Source organism: Lolium rigidum, chromosome 3 (assembly GCF_022539505.1).
Source record: "Lolium rigidum isolate FL_2022 chromosome 3, APGP_CSIRO_Lrig_0.1, whole genome shotgun sequence".
In the NCBI taxonomy this organism is placed as follows: domain Eukaryota; kingdom Viridiplantae; phylum Streptophyta; class Magnoliopsida; order Poales; family Poaceae; genus Lolium; species Lolium rigidum.
Window position 1 is genome coordinate 119,870,001 of NC_061510.1, and position 16,293 is coordinate 119,886,293.

The 16,293-nt window shown below is 43.8% G+C and overlaps 1 protein-coding gene across 1 annotated transcript; it reads right to left on the reverse strand.

Moving 5' to 3' along the window:
* Positions 1 to 1,113: 1,113 nt before the first annotated feature.
* Positions 1,114 to 9,070, reverse strand: LOC124695420 (disease resistance protein RGA5-like). Its single transcript, XM_047228273.1, has 3 exons — positions 8,646 to 9,070; positions 8,119 to 8,523; positions 1,114 to 3,100 (listed from the first exon to the last, which is right to left on the reverse strand). Exons 1-3 carry the CDS (start codon positions 9,068 to 9,070, stop codon positions 1,114 to 1,116), a joined length of 2,817 nt encoding a protein of 938 aa, XP_047084229.1.
* Positions 9,071 to 16,293: the final 7,223 nt, after the last annotated feature.

The following is a 16,293-nucleotide window of genomic DNA, read 5'->3' on the forward strand; positions in this document are numbered from 1 at the left end:
GAAGAAGACATCGGGTAACAACAGCCGACGAGAGTTTTTTTTTTTTGCTTTTTTTTTTCAGATCAAGTCAACTGACGAAGAAGAGAAAACGGATCTAGCCCTGCTCCGATCGATCGATCTGGGCAGGGAGATAGCAGGGGCAAGGGAAAACAAAGAGCAGCACACGCGGGCCGATCGGCCGGCCAGGGAGCGGAGCGCGCGGGCCGTCGGAGAGAAGGGAGCAGCAGCACGGAAGATCAGAGATCGATCACCAGGAAGCAGACCAGAGGATCGGCCGGCAGCCAGGGACGGGATCGGACCAGGGGAGATCGGCAGAGCAGCAGATCGGGCAATCACGGCCAGATCGGGCGGGGCGGGCGGGGCGATTCCGCTCACGGCCAGATCGGGCGGGCGGGCGGGGCGATTCCGTTCAGAACCAGGAAGAGATCGGGCGGGGCGGCGGGAAAAAGACCTGCGATCCCACGACGGCCACGAAGACGGCCACGGATGAAGGATGGCAACTACGGCCGGGACGACAACGTACACACTAGGACCAAGTTGCACCTTCATTGACGTGTGTTAAGCTTCATGCACTAGCCACTTGAACCAAAAGTCCGAACTGATGGGAAGGGCTAGGCAATCCACATATACACTTCACAACACCCCCACTCGCGTGTGACGGGAGAAGAGAAAGTCAACACGTGAAAGAAGAAGAGCACACCGAAACAGCGGTGGCTAAAGAGGGGGGCAACAGCAATTTTTAGGGTTAATTGCGAAAACCATGTGAAAGCCAGGATTTGAACTCGAGACCTGGGGCTCTGATACCATGTTAAGCTTCATGCACTAGCCACTTGAACCAAAAATCCGAACTGATGGAAAGGGCTAGGCAATCCACATATACACTTCACGCAACTACGGCCGGGACGACAACGTACAGACTAGGACCAAGTTTTGCTCTGATACCATGTTAGGGCAATATGCTTGATGTATTACCAGGGGGCCAAAGGCCACAATATATAGTACATGTACAGGTGCACATATGCAGAAAACCCCCTAACATATGGAGAAACTACAATATACAGATATATACATCTAACAATATACATGATACCTATAAAATACTCCCTATTGTAACTAGTCTAAGCTCAAAATCACCGTGTCAAAAAAAAGTCGAAGATCAGCGTTGCCTCCGTCTATTCTATCCAATATCAATGCGGGTCGGTTAGGGTGTGCCTCGGCCATGCTATTCAAAGCATCCTCCACAGCCTCCACCTCTGCAGGCGTCACTCCCGAGCTGTGCACTGAGATATAGACCCGACACAGGCTGGAGAGGTGTTGGATGCCAAAATTAACACCACTACCAGCAGGCTTGAGCTCATCTAGGAAAATACTGATCTCAAGCTTGTTGAGATTTGGCATTGCCCCTGCTTCAAACCTCAGCTCTCTGGAACCATATGGCATTTCAAACTTCTGTAACTGTTGAAATCCTCTGCTGATGACAATGGGCCCTCTTCCTACACAAGAACTGTACATGTCCAGTTGCACCAGAGTAGGTATACCTGCAAAAGTATCAAAGTCTTGCGGCTCTACTTTCACATCAGGACAAATACGTAATTTTTCTAGGTTGTCCAGAGAATGCAACCAGTTGTTAATCCAACAGACTTTCCCATAATGTACTTCAACCTCTCGGATGCTTTTCAGATCAGGGAGCGTACACTGGCCAACGAAGTCATCTGTTTTTGGCAACACGATTCTAACACAGATGATCTTAAGGCTGCATTTTTCCAGCTCACGAAGAGAGGACACTAGCTTTTCGTTCCAATGTTCTGCTTGGTCAAGTCCACAGATTTTCCAAGCAAATTTCAGCTTCCTGAGGTTTGTTAGCTTGCCAAGCTCTTCCCCAAAGTTTGGTGACTGCCTCCAGAGTGCTATATCCTCAAGCTCTTCCAAGCTCTTCATGTTCCCAATCCCATTGGGCAATTTTGTTGCCCGATCAAGAATCAGACGTGTCAATCGTTTTAGCCGGCTAACTGATTCAGGCAGCTCAAGTAAGCTTCTGCATTTTGCGTGTAGTGTCTCCAGATACTCCAAGTCTCCAATTTGATTAGGAAGCTCAGATATATCTGTGTTACAAATGTTCAAGTACCTCAGCTGGAAAAGTCTTCCAATATGTTTGACATGATGGTTCCCCACTGCATCACAACCATATACATCCAGCACACGTAGAGCACTAGACTTCGGTAAGGTAGGAAAATATATGTTCCCATCATACCCAAAATACCCAAGTGTCCGAGCATGTGATAGATCCAGTTGCTCAAAACTTCCTTGTTCCTCATTCCCAGTCAGAGAGAGCCGACGGATTTTTCTATCTTGCTTTGAACGACTTCCTAGGAATGCACAAAAGTTCTCTTCGGTAGCCTTTAAAATGAGGAAATCAAGGATAGTGTCGTGAACTCGACAAATGGTGGCCTTGCCATCATATTCTATATCAACCGGCTGTATTAAACTTCTGTTAACAAGCTCATGAAAATAGATCTCTGCTAATTCAACAAGATCCTCCCCACGTTCGCCATGAATAAAACCCTCAGAAATCCATCTGTGTACTAAACGCTGCACTTGAATCTCATAATCTTCTGGAAACATAGTCAAATACAACAGGCAACTTCTTAGGTGAAGGGGAAGGTCAAAGTAACTCAGCGACAGTATGTATATCATGGCATTAGTGCCAGAACTTTTGCCTTGTGAGAAGCCAGCAGAACGTCTCACACGCTCCCACTCTTCTTTTGATTCCCTGTGCAATGCCAGTAAGCCAGATATGGCATTGATCGCCAATGGTAAACCATCACATTTTTTTAAAATATCTTCTGAGGCTTCTTTCAATTTTGAAGGGCAATTTTCTTCAGAACCAAATATTCTCTTGAAAAATAGCTTCTTCGAGTCAGAAACATTAAGTGGTTTGATTTTGTAGACAAGATCCCCATGAGAAGAGCAACATGATTTAGCTATGCCATACACACGTGTTGTGGTCATGATTACACTGCCACAACTGTTCTTGAATAACGCACAATCCAACGTTTGCCATGTACATAAATCCCATATATCATCAATTACAATAAAGTACCTGCCACACAGTTTTAGGAAAATGAAGACATTATATACTATGTATGTGTTAGCGTACCTAATCACATTTCATATCACATTAGTAATAACCACGTGAGAGACTACTTGCTCCTGGGGAGAACATACGCCAATATTGGTCAGTTTTATCAAAAGCTACTTCTATGCGTAAGGGTTGGATGCTTGCATGGCTTTCAACATTGTTTCAACATGTTAATTATATTAATTTAACTCAATGCGGAAGTACTCTAACTATTGTTGTTTGTGTTTAGGAATAATTGGTTCGTCTTTCACTCAAGAAATTAAAACTCAAGGTGCAGAGTACGGAAAATTTGTATTCGAATTAGTATTCATGTGCATAGAAGGGCTATGTTATGGCTGTGTGCATCTATTGATGCAGAGGCCGGAGCGATGCTCCCATATCGAAAAAAAAGAAGGGCTATGTTGAAATACAGTGCAGTGCTCGTGTGTCCCGCATTTTGCATCAGGTCTAATAATCAACCACTACGTGAAACTATACAGACTACGCCTACAAAAGTGATATGTATTTTTATGCAAAATATTTTTATATCAGATGCATCTGTTAGTTTTGTTGGCATATTACAAATGAAATCATAGTCTTTATCATGCACTGGAGCGTGAAAAGTCAAACATACTGTTGGGGATATTGCTATGTTGCTCTAACATCAGGGAAGAGGGATGAGGTTAATTAGTCCCATCGATGCTAACAGAGCACAGATCCTCAAAAAGAGATGAGCAAATCGGAAAGGACCTATTAGCCATAAGAGAAAGACTAATATAACAGAAAATGTGTATCCTATCTAACGGTATACGTTAGATGATTGAGGATGATGATATCCCACTGAATTTAGATGATCACTTGGAACATCTTAAACCAATGGTTAAAGTAAAGAAAAATAGACAAAGGAAAGTTTATGATACTAGCAATATTCGCAAAAGCAGTAGGAAAAGAATTAAGAAACAATTTTCATAATGCAGAATATAAAAGGTACTAACTGGAATCCAGGAGATTTTGGAGATACTGATAAGCATTTGTTTGTCAAAGAGGCAATTCGAGAACATAAATTAGACTTCAAAGCTTTGTTGGAAACTGCGAGATCTAATTTCTCCATTCCTTTTTTGAAAAAATTAGCTGCGGGATATAATTTCTCTTGGTTTTGCTTACCACCACATGGTCGCTCAGTGGGTATTCTAGTGGGAATAAACTCCGATACGCTACAAGTGTTAAAAGTAAGTACGGGAGACTTTTGTGTTAAACTTCATATTAAATGTAAGAGATATGGATTTGAATGGATTCTGGTGCCGGTTTGTGGGGCTGCCCAGGACTTGCACAAAGCAGAATTTTTGGCTGAATTAGTGAGAACTTGTGAATCTAAAACACTACCTATGTTGGTAGGGGGGTGATTTCAAATATTATTAGTAAAAGGAAGGAGAAAACTAATGATAATTTCAAAGCGTGTTGGCCCTTTGTTTTTAATGCAATAATTGAGCACTTGAACTTGCATGAAATTTCTCTCACTGGGAGACAATTTACATGGGCAAGTAGGAGAGAAGAACCTACATATGAGAAACTAGATAGAGTTCTAGCATCAATCTCGTGAGAACAAAAATTTCCTTTGGTGACTGTTAGAGCTTTAACTAGAGCTGATTCTGACCATACTCCAATACTTATTGATTCAGGAGTGAAAGCACACCTAGATAACCAAGCAAAATTCTCTTTTAAGCTACATTGGTTGCGACAAGAGGTTTTTTTTATATGGTAGTAAAGGAGTGGAACTCAGTCATAGGTGGAGCTAGTCCGATGGAAGTTTGGTTGAATAAGCTAAGACATATAAGAAGATTCCTTAAGGGATGGACAAAAAATCAGAGTGGAAAGTATAAGAAAGAAAAAGAGAGATTGTTAAATATCATGGATCATCTTGATTTGAAAGTGGAAACAAATATTTTAAATACACATGAAAGGGAGGAATTAAAAATGGCAAATGATAGTCTGAATAAATTAAAAAGAGAAGAGGAGTCCAAATGGGCCCAGAGAGCGAAAGTAAAGCATATTCAAGAAGAGGGTAATAATACGAGATATTTTCACCTAATAGCGAATGGTAAACACCGAAGAAAGAAAATTTTCCAATTAGAACAACAATAGGGGACTATTGTTGGGGAAGATAATTTAAAGTTCTATATTACTGAATTCTATAAGAAATTTTTTGGAGCACCGACACCAACCAATATTTATTTAGTTGAAGAGAAGATCCACGATATCACGCAAATTTCATTAATTGAGAATGAGATCTTATCGGCCCCTTTTACTGAAGAGGATGTTTTTCAGGCAATTTCTCAGATGGAACTGAATAAAGCTCCTGGACCAGATGGTTTTCCAGCTGAGTTCTATCAAATTTTTTGGGATGTAATAAAGGGTGATTTGATGGCCTTATTCTCACAGTTTACCAATGGGGATTTGCCCCTTTATAAACTAAATTTTGGTGTTATCACATTGTTACCCAAGAAAGAGAATGTTGTTCAAATACAACAATATAGACCTATTTGTTTACTAAATGTATGTTTTAAGATATTCACTAAAGTTGGTACGAATCGCATCTCGGGGATTGCCCATAGAGTTATAAAACCAACTCAATCAGCATTTATGCTAGGTAGGAATATTTTGGAAGGGGTAGTCATACTTCATGAAACAATTAATGAACTACATACTAAGAAGATGGATGGGGTGTTATTTAAAATCGACTTCGAGAAAGCATATGATAAGGTGAAATGGCCTTTTTTACAACAAACATTACGAATGAAGGGATTTGCTCCAGAATGGGGGAGATTAGTGCAACAATTCGTTGAAGGAGGTAGTGTTGGGGTGAAGGTGAATGATGATATTGGACATTATTTCCAGACAAAAAAAGGTCTAAGGCAAGGAGATCCTCTGTCTCGAATGCTTTTTAATATTGTAGTGGATATGCTTGCCATCTTAATTGAAAGAGCAAAAGAGGATGGTCAAGTAGGAGGGCTAATTCCTCATTTAGTTGGGGGAGGTCTCTCTATACTACAATACGCTGATGATACTATCCTTTTTTGGAACATGACCTCAACAAAGCAGTTAATATGAAATTAATTTTGTGTCTCTTTGAAGAGTTATCGGGACTCAAGATTAACTTTCATAAAAGTGAGATTTTTTGTTTTGGAAAGGCAAAGGAGGAGGAGGACCAGTATAAGCAGATCTTTGGATGTGATGCTGGACAACTTCCCTTTAGATACTTGGGTATTCCAATCCATTACAAAAAACTCAAAAATTCGGATTGGTATCCGGTAGAAACACGGTTTGAGAGTAAATTAGGATGCTGGAAAGGGAAGTTACTATCCTATGGTGATAGGTTAGTTTTATTAATTCAGTGTTAACTAGCTTACCGATGTTTATGTTGTCTTTCCTACAAATACCTATTGGGGTAAGGAAACATTTGGACTTCTATAGATCAAGGTTCTTTTGGCAGTCCGATGAAAACAAAAGAAAATACCGGCTTACAAAATGGAACATTGTTTGTAGACCCAAAGATCAAGGGGGCTTAGGCATTGAGGTTCTCGAAATCAAAAATAGATGTTTATTGAGTAAATGGCTTTTTAAACTTCTTAATGAAGACGGGGTGTGGCAGGAATTGCTACATAATAAATACCTAAGAAAGAAGACATTATCGGAGGTTCAAGCGAGACCTACTGATTTCCCATTCTGGAAAGGTTTAATGGAGGTTAAACAAGAGTTTTTTTCTAGGGGTTTTTTCAAAGTGGGCAATGGTTTGAGTATCCGCTTCTGGGAAGATACCTAGTTAGGAAATACTTCTTTGGCTCAACAATATCCGTCTCTCTATAATGTAGTACACCATAAGAATGTCACACTGGCACAGGTGTTAGCCCAAACTCCACTGAATATTACATTCCAAAGAGTGTTGAGTGGTAATAAATGGACTTCATGGTTGCAATTATGTCGGAGACTTATGATGGTACAATTGAATGAAGAGGATGATCGGTTTGTCTGGAATTTGACAACGAGTGGTTTGTTTACAGTGAAATCGATGTATGAAGATCTTATGTGTGACCATACCCCCTTCCTCAGGAAGTATCTATGGAAGGTTAAAATCCCTCTAAAGAAAAAGATTTTCATGTGGTTCTTGAGTAATAAGGTGTTGTTAACTAAGGACAATCTAGCTAAGCGTTATTGGAATGGTGTACAAAATGTGTTTTCTGTGGGGAACAGGAGACCATTCAATACCTTTTTATTGAATGCCCTTTAGCTAAGCTCTTATGGCGTACGGTTAACTTTACATATGATCTTCCACCTCCCACCAATGTTACTAATATGTTTGGTAATTGGTTAAATGGAGTATATAGACAATCTAAGGCTTTTATCCGGATTGGGGTTTCTGCTTTATGTTGGTCTACTTGGAGGGTCAGGAATGATATAATCTTTAATAAAAAAAACATCTTTTCATTTCTTGCAGGTTATCCATATGGTCTCCCACTGGGTCCAGCTTTGGGCCCTACTCTCTCCGGAGGGGCAGCGGGATGCCATGGTTTCTGGATGCACACGCTCCTGATGGTCGCTCAGGATATCTTGTACCAGGATGGTTGGCGACATACTAGAAGGCTATGTTGATGTGTACACATAGTATGTGTTTATTTCGATGGTTGATTTTTTTATCAATCTTCGAGGATGCGTGAGTTGTAAACAATACTCTTTTGAACCTTCTTTTAAATAAATGACCGTGTGGATCGTCATGATGCAGAAGCCGGGGAATACCCCCATTTCGAAAAACAATCTAACGGTATACGTATATCATGTCCAATGCACAGATTTAATTTGTGACAATAAGACTAAGATTTTTGCAACTTGTAAAGTTTAAATAAATTTAGTAGTTTGTAGGAAGCTGCATGACCACTACCAGCAACAACGCGACTAACATTATTGTGACCTGTTTGGATCAAAACTGAGCAGTAGAATTCCCTTACCTTTTATCTTTCAAGAATTCTCTAATGTGGTCGATGATGTGTTGTAGATCCTCTGATCCAGCATGAGCCTCTGTTTTATTTTGTATTTGAGACAATACAGAACTCAAAATCTTCGTCATGTCAGGATTTCGTGAAATAGACACGAAAGCACGACATTCAAAGTTTTCCCCAAGCTTGTCATAAACCTGTTTGGCAAGAGTAGTCTTGCCTAACCCTCCATATCCAACAAAAGAGACCACTTTTGGGTGATGTGACGATTCACTTTCCTCGGTTCCCAACCACTTTACAACTTCATCTCTTGGCCCATCGATACCGACAAGTTCGGAAGCATCTTTATAGATAGCAAGGAGTCGGGGGTCAACCCTTGCATTTCTAGGCTTGGAGGAAGACTCCTCGATCTTGTACCTTCATTTTTTATGAAGAAATTCGGTATAAAGAGTGCAAACTATTGGTGATAATATTTGATAAAATGTTAACCTCTCACTAATTAAAGTAAATAGTTATTGCACTGAAAAATACTTACGTACCTTGCATATCTCTTGTTGACCTCCTTGATTTGGCTCTTGATGTCTTTGACATCCTTGGCAATCCGATGACGGGTCTTGATGTTGGTAATCTTGCTCATGCTTTTGCTAAAAAACTCCCTGAAGCGATCAGAGTTGGAGCTGGCTGGCTCATGGTCCACGAGAAGGATGAACTTGTCGATTTTATCCTCGATCTCATATGACAGCTCCCTCACAGCATCGGCACGAAGCTTTGCTTGGTGGTCAGGTTCCTCAACATCTGCCATCATGAGGAGGAATGCTTGCATAGCCTCGAGCTCATCTTTGAGAGAGTTGATGTCATCACGGACACCCTTGAGCAGCTTGTATTCATCACTCAACATGGTACCTAACTTTTTCAGGAGGGAACCCATCGCTCCAGTGGATGCGCTCACAAGAAGTTCCGCCATTGTTGCCCACTCTGTTCTCTGAGACTATCTGGTTATGGGCTCGCAAACAGAGTGCTCTTACTTTTGCGATATAGGCGATGTCGATCCCAGCTCGCAACTCAACGATTGCTATCTATGTATAGAAAGAGTATCAAAGCATGTGGTTGCACAAACTTGTCATCGGTTTTATCGCTGCTCTTGGAAGGGAATCTACTTTGAAACTGACAAATTAATTCTCTATGCAGTTCCCCATGCTTGCCATGAGAAATTGTGGATCTCAAAACCATGATACTTCTTTTGAATTAGAGTGTGTACACATTCTCGAAAAAAAAATTAGTGTGTACAAGCGTAGTCTGACATTGCTTTATGAAAACTCTGCACTCAGTTTTTACAGGAAACTATGCACAAAGTATTTTTTTTTTCCGCGGGAAACTCCACAAACAGCTCGTCGTGTTTCCCATGTGAAATTGCTCATCTCAAGAGGACATGCACTAGTGGCAACCTTGTCACTTCATTATTGTATTGGCAACCTTTATCACTTTGTTGAACTGACTGTAGTTGAACTGCACCAGGAGTCATATACTTTGAACTGACTGTAGTTGGATAGCTTTCACATCTTTCATCAAATGCATATGCTGGGTAACGCCATAGAGAGCTACACATCATAAATTACTGCTCGTTAAGAATTGTAATCTCAAGATCCTCAACAGTGAACACACATACTGCGTACTTAAAAAAGAAAGTTTCAGACTTAGGGCATCTTCAGTGGCGCGACGCATTTTATTGTCCGCGCGCGTCCGTTTACGTCGCGCAGCGGACGCTCAAATGACCGTTTTCGTCTGTGCATCCGTTTGCGTCCGGGGTTGGCTCCAGCGGCCCGACGCATTTTTTTTTCTCTTTTTCATTTGAACATAGTTCCAAATACTACAAATTGGAAGATTATTTTACACAAACTAATATATAGTTTAGAACATGGTTTACACAAACGAATACATAGTTTGAACCATGGTTGACACAAATATAAATATTTTTAAAATAGAAACCAGTTGTGTTGATTTCCGTATGTTCGCTGCCAAGAAAGAACATTCGAGGGCACACACAGTCACCCAAACTGGAAAATCCAGCGGGAGGCATGACGGTGCCCTTGTTGGTTCTACCGAGGAAGAACAGACAGAAACCTTCCACTACTGGCTTCGTCTGGCCCGTAGCCAGATTCGCTGCAAAGAAAGAACACTCTACGTTCTAACTATCGGAGTTCGACGCGGATTCGTCGGTGTGGTAGTGCCTGCGGCAGGCCGTGTCGTCAAACACCTTGACGACCATCTCACCGTCTCCCTCGTAGAGGAAGGTGAGATGGCAGCCGGGCTCGAGCGCGAGGTCACGGGCGAACTTGCCCCACCCGGTGTGCAGGTACATCTTGCCCTGCCCGTTGAACAGGACCTCCACGTTCCAGCAGCAGAAGTTGCAGCTGGCCTCCCGTAGCTGCAAATGCGCCGGCTCGACGCCATCGACGAACTCGGCGAACTTGTCCGGGAGCTGCTTGATGTCGAGCGGGTCGTCGTCGATGCGGAGCAGGAACTCGAAGCAGCGGTCCTCCACGGCGGAGGAAGACGAAGAGGGCGCAGGCGACGACGAGCGTGGAGCCATAGCTGCTCCACCACGGCGGCCCCTGCCCCATCCCCGGGGGCGCCCAGGACCGCGGCCTCGACCGCCTCGCCGGCCACCAGGACCCGCCATGGTCTTCCTCGCGGGCCTGGCTGCGTCGCAGGAACACCTAGGCGGCGGAATGGTGGAGCTTTGTGGCGGCTAGGGTTTCTTTGGAGGAGTGGATGAGGAAGAAGAACGCGCGCCCCCTTTATATAGGCCGGAGGCATGCGGTGGCCGCGGGACGCGTGGCGACGCCATTAACGTGGTTGGCGGAGGTGGGCTGCGGCCGCTCGGCAGCAGAGGCATCGCCATTAACGTGGCGCAGATTACCGAAGCGACGCAGCGGCGCCAGTCGCTGACGCGTTTGAGAAGACGCATCGACGCAGGGTCGCTGCCAGGCGGGCCCGACGAAACGTCCGCCAGATACGAGCGGACACTTTCGGCGTGCGTAGTGTCCGCAGAGACGCATCTGAGGCGCATATTTGGGCCAGGTTTGCGTCTCCGCGGACGGCCCGGTCACTTTGCGTCGCCCCGCTGGAGGTGGTGCCAGACGCATTTCCAGTCACGGCGGACGAAAACGGTCGCTGAGCGACCATTTTCCTACGACACTGGGGAAAATAACGGGACGGCTAGCTGTCAACCATCCCCTACTTGGGGAAGATAACAGGGATTCCTAGCTATCTCTAAATTATACACTGCCAATGTCCATAGTTGCTCCGGCTCTATTCACTAGTAGAAAACAGGCCTTTCGTCAGGCCCCTTTGGTCCCGGCCGTGTCTTGGACCGGGACCAAAGGCCTGGCCACGTCGCCCCGAATCCGCCCAATCGTACGGAACCCATTTGTCCCGGTTTATATCCCAAACCGGTACTAAAGGATTTTGCGGCCCGCTGCGCCTGCGGTACCCCTTTAGTCCCGGCTGGCGACACGAGCCGGGACTTAAAGTCAAACGGTTCGTTCCCGTGGACGCCGATCGTCGCGTCGCCATTACTGGCGTTGAAATCGAGCATCACGTGTCGCCATTACGAGAATCTGAACCGCCGACGTCGGCGGCCAGCCACGGGAATTGATCACCCGAGGGCTAGCCTATTCATCTTCATCTTCCTTTCCTTTATATGCCTCACATCTTCACCATTGCCACACACATTCTTCTCCATCTCATCTCCTCTACCAAAAAGATCTCCTCTCCGTCGACGTTTCGAACTCAATGGAGCACCTCGTGTGCGACCCGGCTCCTCGAACTCAGGTATACCACCTCATGGCCGAAGAGATGGATTTCAAGGTCACGGTCGCTCTCCATGCAAGAAGGGTGGAGAAGTGGATCCGCACCGTGAAGAGGGACTATCTCTACAACGCACCAATCAAGTGCGTCGACTTGGACTGCGAGTTCACCAACCCTCGCGAGGGTGATCAGCGCGCCGCCGTCCTTCAACTCTCGGTGGCGTCCGAGAATTTGGTATTCCAGAATTGTCAGGCTGATAAAGTGATACAAGTTCTCACACTAGTAGGAAAAGCCTTATAGCTGAGATCTTAGTTCTGTGGCGTACCGACCTAAAATGCGCCACAGAAAGTTGTTTTGTGGCGCACCTGGCTGGGTGCGCCACAAAAATAGCTTATTTTTGTGGCGCACCAAGAATCTGTGCGCCACAGAAACTAGGTGGGGCCCACACCCTGCCACCCCTAATCATTGGTTCCACTATTTCTATGGCGCACTGCACTCGGTGCGCCACAGAAATAATTGATTCAGTGGCGCACTTGTTCTGGTGCGCCACAGAAATAGTGGAACTATATCATCCCGTGTAACCCCTCCCCACGCGTACCGCGCGCCCGCCGTACCCCGCCCTCTCCCCTCTTCGATCCCTACCGCCGCGCGCCGCCATGGTGAACGCTGGCATCGCCGTCGCCGTCCCTGCCGCCTTCCTCCGCAAGGGACGCATGCCGCCATGCTCCTCCCATCCCCGCCACCTGTAGCACAAGCTGCCGCTACGTCAAGGAGCGGCCGCCGCATCAAGGTGGAGGAGGGGCCGGCGTCGCGTCAAGGTGGAGGAGCCGCCGCGTCCTCCACCCATGTCGTCGTCGTCGGTGAGCTCCTCCACCCCTGCCGTCATTGTCGGTGAGCTTACTCCCCTCCCCTCCCTCTTCCTCTCCCACGCGAGCACAAAGTGCTCGACGAAATTACTTTGTCCCTTTGTCCTTGGTTGCCTCCTTAATTGATGCCTTATGATCCAAATTACTATATTATTGGATTGAGTGATATGGCTACTGCTTGTTTGCTCTCCAAATTACCAAGTGATGAATATATAATCCCTTTGGAGCATCTGCCCCATGCTATATATGTGTGTTTGACCATGCTTATGATGGATTTCTTTTAAGGACTCTAGCTAGATTAGAGGGAAAAAGTTGCTGCTTTGTTGCCTATGATAATGTATCATGAAATGTTTCCCTTTGTCCCTGGTTGCCTCCTTAATTGATGCCTTATGATCCAAATTACTATATTATTGGATTGAGTGATATGGCTACTGCTTGTTTGCTCTCCAAATTACCAAGTGATGAATATATAATCCCTTTGGAGCATCTACCCCACGCTATATATGTGTGTTTGACCATGCTTATGATGGATTTCTTATAAGGACTCTAGCTAGATTAGAGGGGAAAAAGTTGCTGCTTTGTTGCCTATGATAATGGATCATCAAATGTTTCCCTTTGTCCCTGGTTGCCTCCTTAATTGATGCCTTATGATCCAAATGACCCAAGTCCCTTGCATGATCCCATTTGTCCCTAATGTTGCTTAAGATGAATAAATTCCCTCTAATCACTATTTGGAGATAAGGACTAGTTCTTGATTTCCATTAGCTAGACTCCAATATTAAAAATGTCTCCAAAATATGAAGACAAACATTTTAACATTACCCCAATGTTATTTCTCTCAAATGGACAGTTTCTGATGGTATGTGATACGTCTCCAACGTATCTATAATTTCTGATGTTCCATGCTAGTTTAATGACAATACCTACATGTTTTGTTCACACTTTATATCATTTTTATGCATTTTCTGGAACTAACCTATTAACAAGATGCCGAAGTGTCAGTTCCTGTTTTCTGCTGTTTTTGGTTTCAGAAATCCTACACAGGAAATATTCTCGGAATTGGACGAAACAAAAGCGAAACTTCCTATTTTCCACGGAGGGTTCCAGAACATCGAAGGAGAGTCGGAGGCGGCCAGCAGGGGGCCCACACCATAGGGCGGCGCGGCCAGGCCCCTGGGCACGCCAGCCTATGGGGGGGCCACCCCCTGGCTCCTCCGAGGCCGCCCTTCCGCCTATATATTCTCTCCGTCGCGAAAACCCTAAAATATCGAGTCATATCCCACGAAGAGTTCCGTAGCCGCCGCCATCGCGAAGACAAGTTTCGGGGGACGAAGTCTCCGTTCCGGCACGCCGCCGGGACGGGGAATTGCCCCCGGAGTCATCTCCATCGACACCACCGCCATCTTCATCGCCGTTGCTCGTCTCCCATGATGAGGAGGGAGTAGTTCTCCCCGAGGCTGAGGGCTCTACCGGTAGCTATGTGGTTCATCTCTCTCTCCCATTGTGTGATCTTTATGTGATCATGAGCTTTGTATCACTATTAATCTATGTGCTACTCTAGTGATGTTATTAAAGTAGTCTATTCCTCCTCCATGATGTAAAGTTGACAGTGTGTGCATCATGTAGTACTTGGCGTAGGTTATGATTGTAACCTCTTGTAGATTATGAAGTTAACTATTACTATGATAGTATTGATGCGATCTATTCCCCCTTTCATAGCTATTGTTGACAGTGTGTATGCTATGTTAGTACTCGGTCTAAATTGCAACGGTCTATTATGCACTCTAGAGGTTACTTTAACATGAACTCCGCATTCACTCTCCACGGTGTGATGGTGACAGTGTGCGCATCGTGTGTGATTCCTTTATGAAGTTGTGGAGCTTGTTTACTCCGGCTTGAGGGTGCTCTTGTAGCCCTACACAATGAATGGTGTTTGTTATCCAACAAGAGAGTGTTTGAGATTAGCGTTTATTTATTCAGTTATGTGATCATTGTTGAGAGTGTCCACTAGTGAAAGTATGATCCCTAGGCCTTGTTTCCAAATACTGCAAACATCGCTTATTTACTGTTTTACTGCATCTTTACTTCCTGCAATATTTACTTCAGATCGCAATTACCATTTACCACCATCTATACCACCTGTGTTTTAATATCTCTTCGCCGAACTAGTGCACCTATACATCTGACAAGTGTATTAGGTGTGTTGGGGACACAAGAGACTTCTTGTATCTTAATTGCAGGGTTGCTTGAGAGGAATATCTTTGACCTCTACCTCCGTGAGTTCGATAAAACTTGGGTGATCCATTTAAGGGAATCTTGCTGCTGTTCTACAAACCTCTGCTCTTGGAGGCCCAACACTGTCTACAGGAATAGAAGCGTGCGTAGATATCAAGCTATTTTCTGGCGCCGTTGCCGGGGAGCTGAAGAAAAGTTACACCACAGAGAATTGCCTCCCACGGCAACAACTATTTTATGGCGCCGTTGCCGGGGAGGTAAGGTAAAAGGTATTTACATCCTCCGACTACTAAGCTATTTCCTAGCACTGTTGCCGGTGTGTGAGTGCTCGAAGCTATCTCCTTTAGATTCTGCAATTATATCTTTTTGTTTCTTGTTTTTATTTTCACTAGTTAGGCTTAATGGAAAACAACAAAAAAATTAGAGATCTTTATAGTATTTATCTTGAGTTAGGACATGCGGTGTTTGAAGAGAAAATTAAAAAACCCATGGAACTTTGTTTGCAAAATAGTTGTAGCAATGTTTTTAGCATGAACTCTTTGAACACAATTATTGCTAATGATATGGAAGAATTTAAGCTTGGGGAGGTCGATTTTGATGAAAATGATCTCGTTAGTCCTCCGGGTATGGAAGAGAAAGTTTATGTTGATTATGATATGTCTCCTATATATGATGTTTGCAATGATGAATATGATATTTTCAGTCCACCTACTATGGAGGATAAAGTTTATTATGATTATATCATGCCTGCTATTTATGATGATTAAAATGATGAATATGATATTTTCAGTCCACCTACTATTGAGGAGGAAATCAATTATGATTACAATATGCCTCCTATATATGATGATTATGGTGATGAGAATAATATTGATGGCTATCTTATTGAATTTTCTCCCACTACAATTAATAATAATGATTATGCTTATGTGGAGAGTAATACTTTTATGCATGTGGATAAGAATGCTTTATGTGATAGTTATATTGTTGAGTTTGTCCATGATGATACTGAAAGTTATTATAAGAGAGGGAAACATGGTTATATGCATCTTAATAATATTAAGTTTCCCCTCTTTATGTTGAGAATATTGAAGTTGCGCTTGTGTTGCCTTCCTATTCTCGTTGCATTATGCTTACATGACTTGTTTATTTACAAGATTCCTTTTCACAGGAAGAGGGTTAGGCTTAAATGTGTTTTGAATTTTCTTCTTGATGCTCTCTTTTGCTTCAACTCTTATTTCTTGTGAGAGCATCATTAAAATTACTGAGCCCATCT

Excerpts from the sequence above, each read along its gene's own strand:
- LOC124695420 (XM_047228273.1), bottom strand. The coding sequence starts at position 9,070 with ATGGCGGAACTTCTTGTGAGCGCATCCACTGGAGCGATGGGTTCCCTC. Across the intron at positions 8,524-8,645 it reads GTCAACAAGAGATATGCAAG|GTACAAGATCGAGGAGTCTT; the intron begins GTACGTAAGTAT and ends TAAAAAATGAAG. Across the intron at positions 3,101-8,118 it reads GAATTCTTGAAAGATAAAAG|GTACTTTATTGTAATTGATG; the intron begins GTAAGGGAATTC and ends ACTGTGTGGCAG.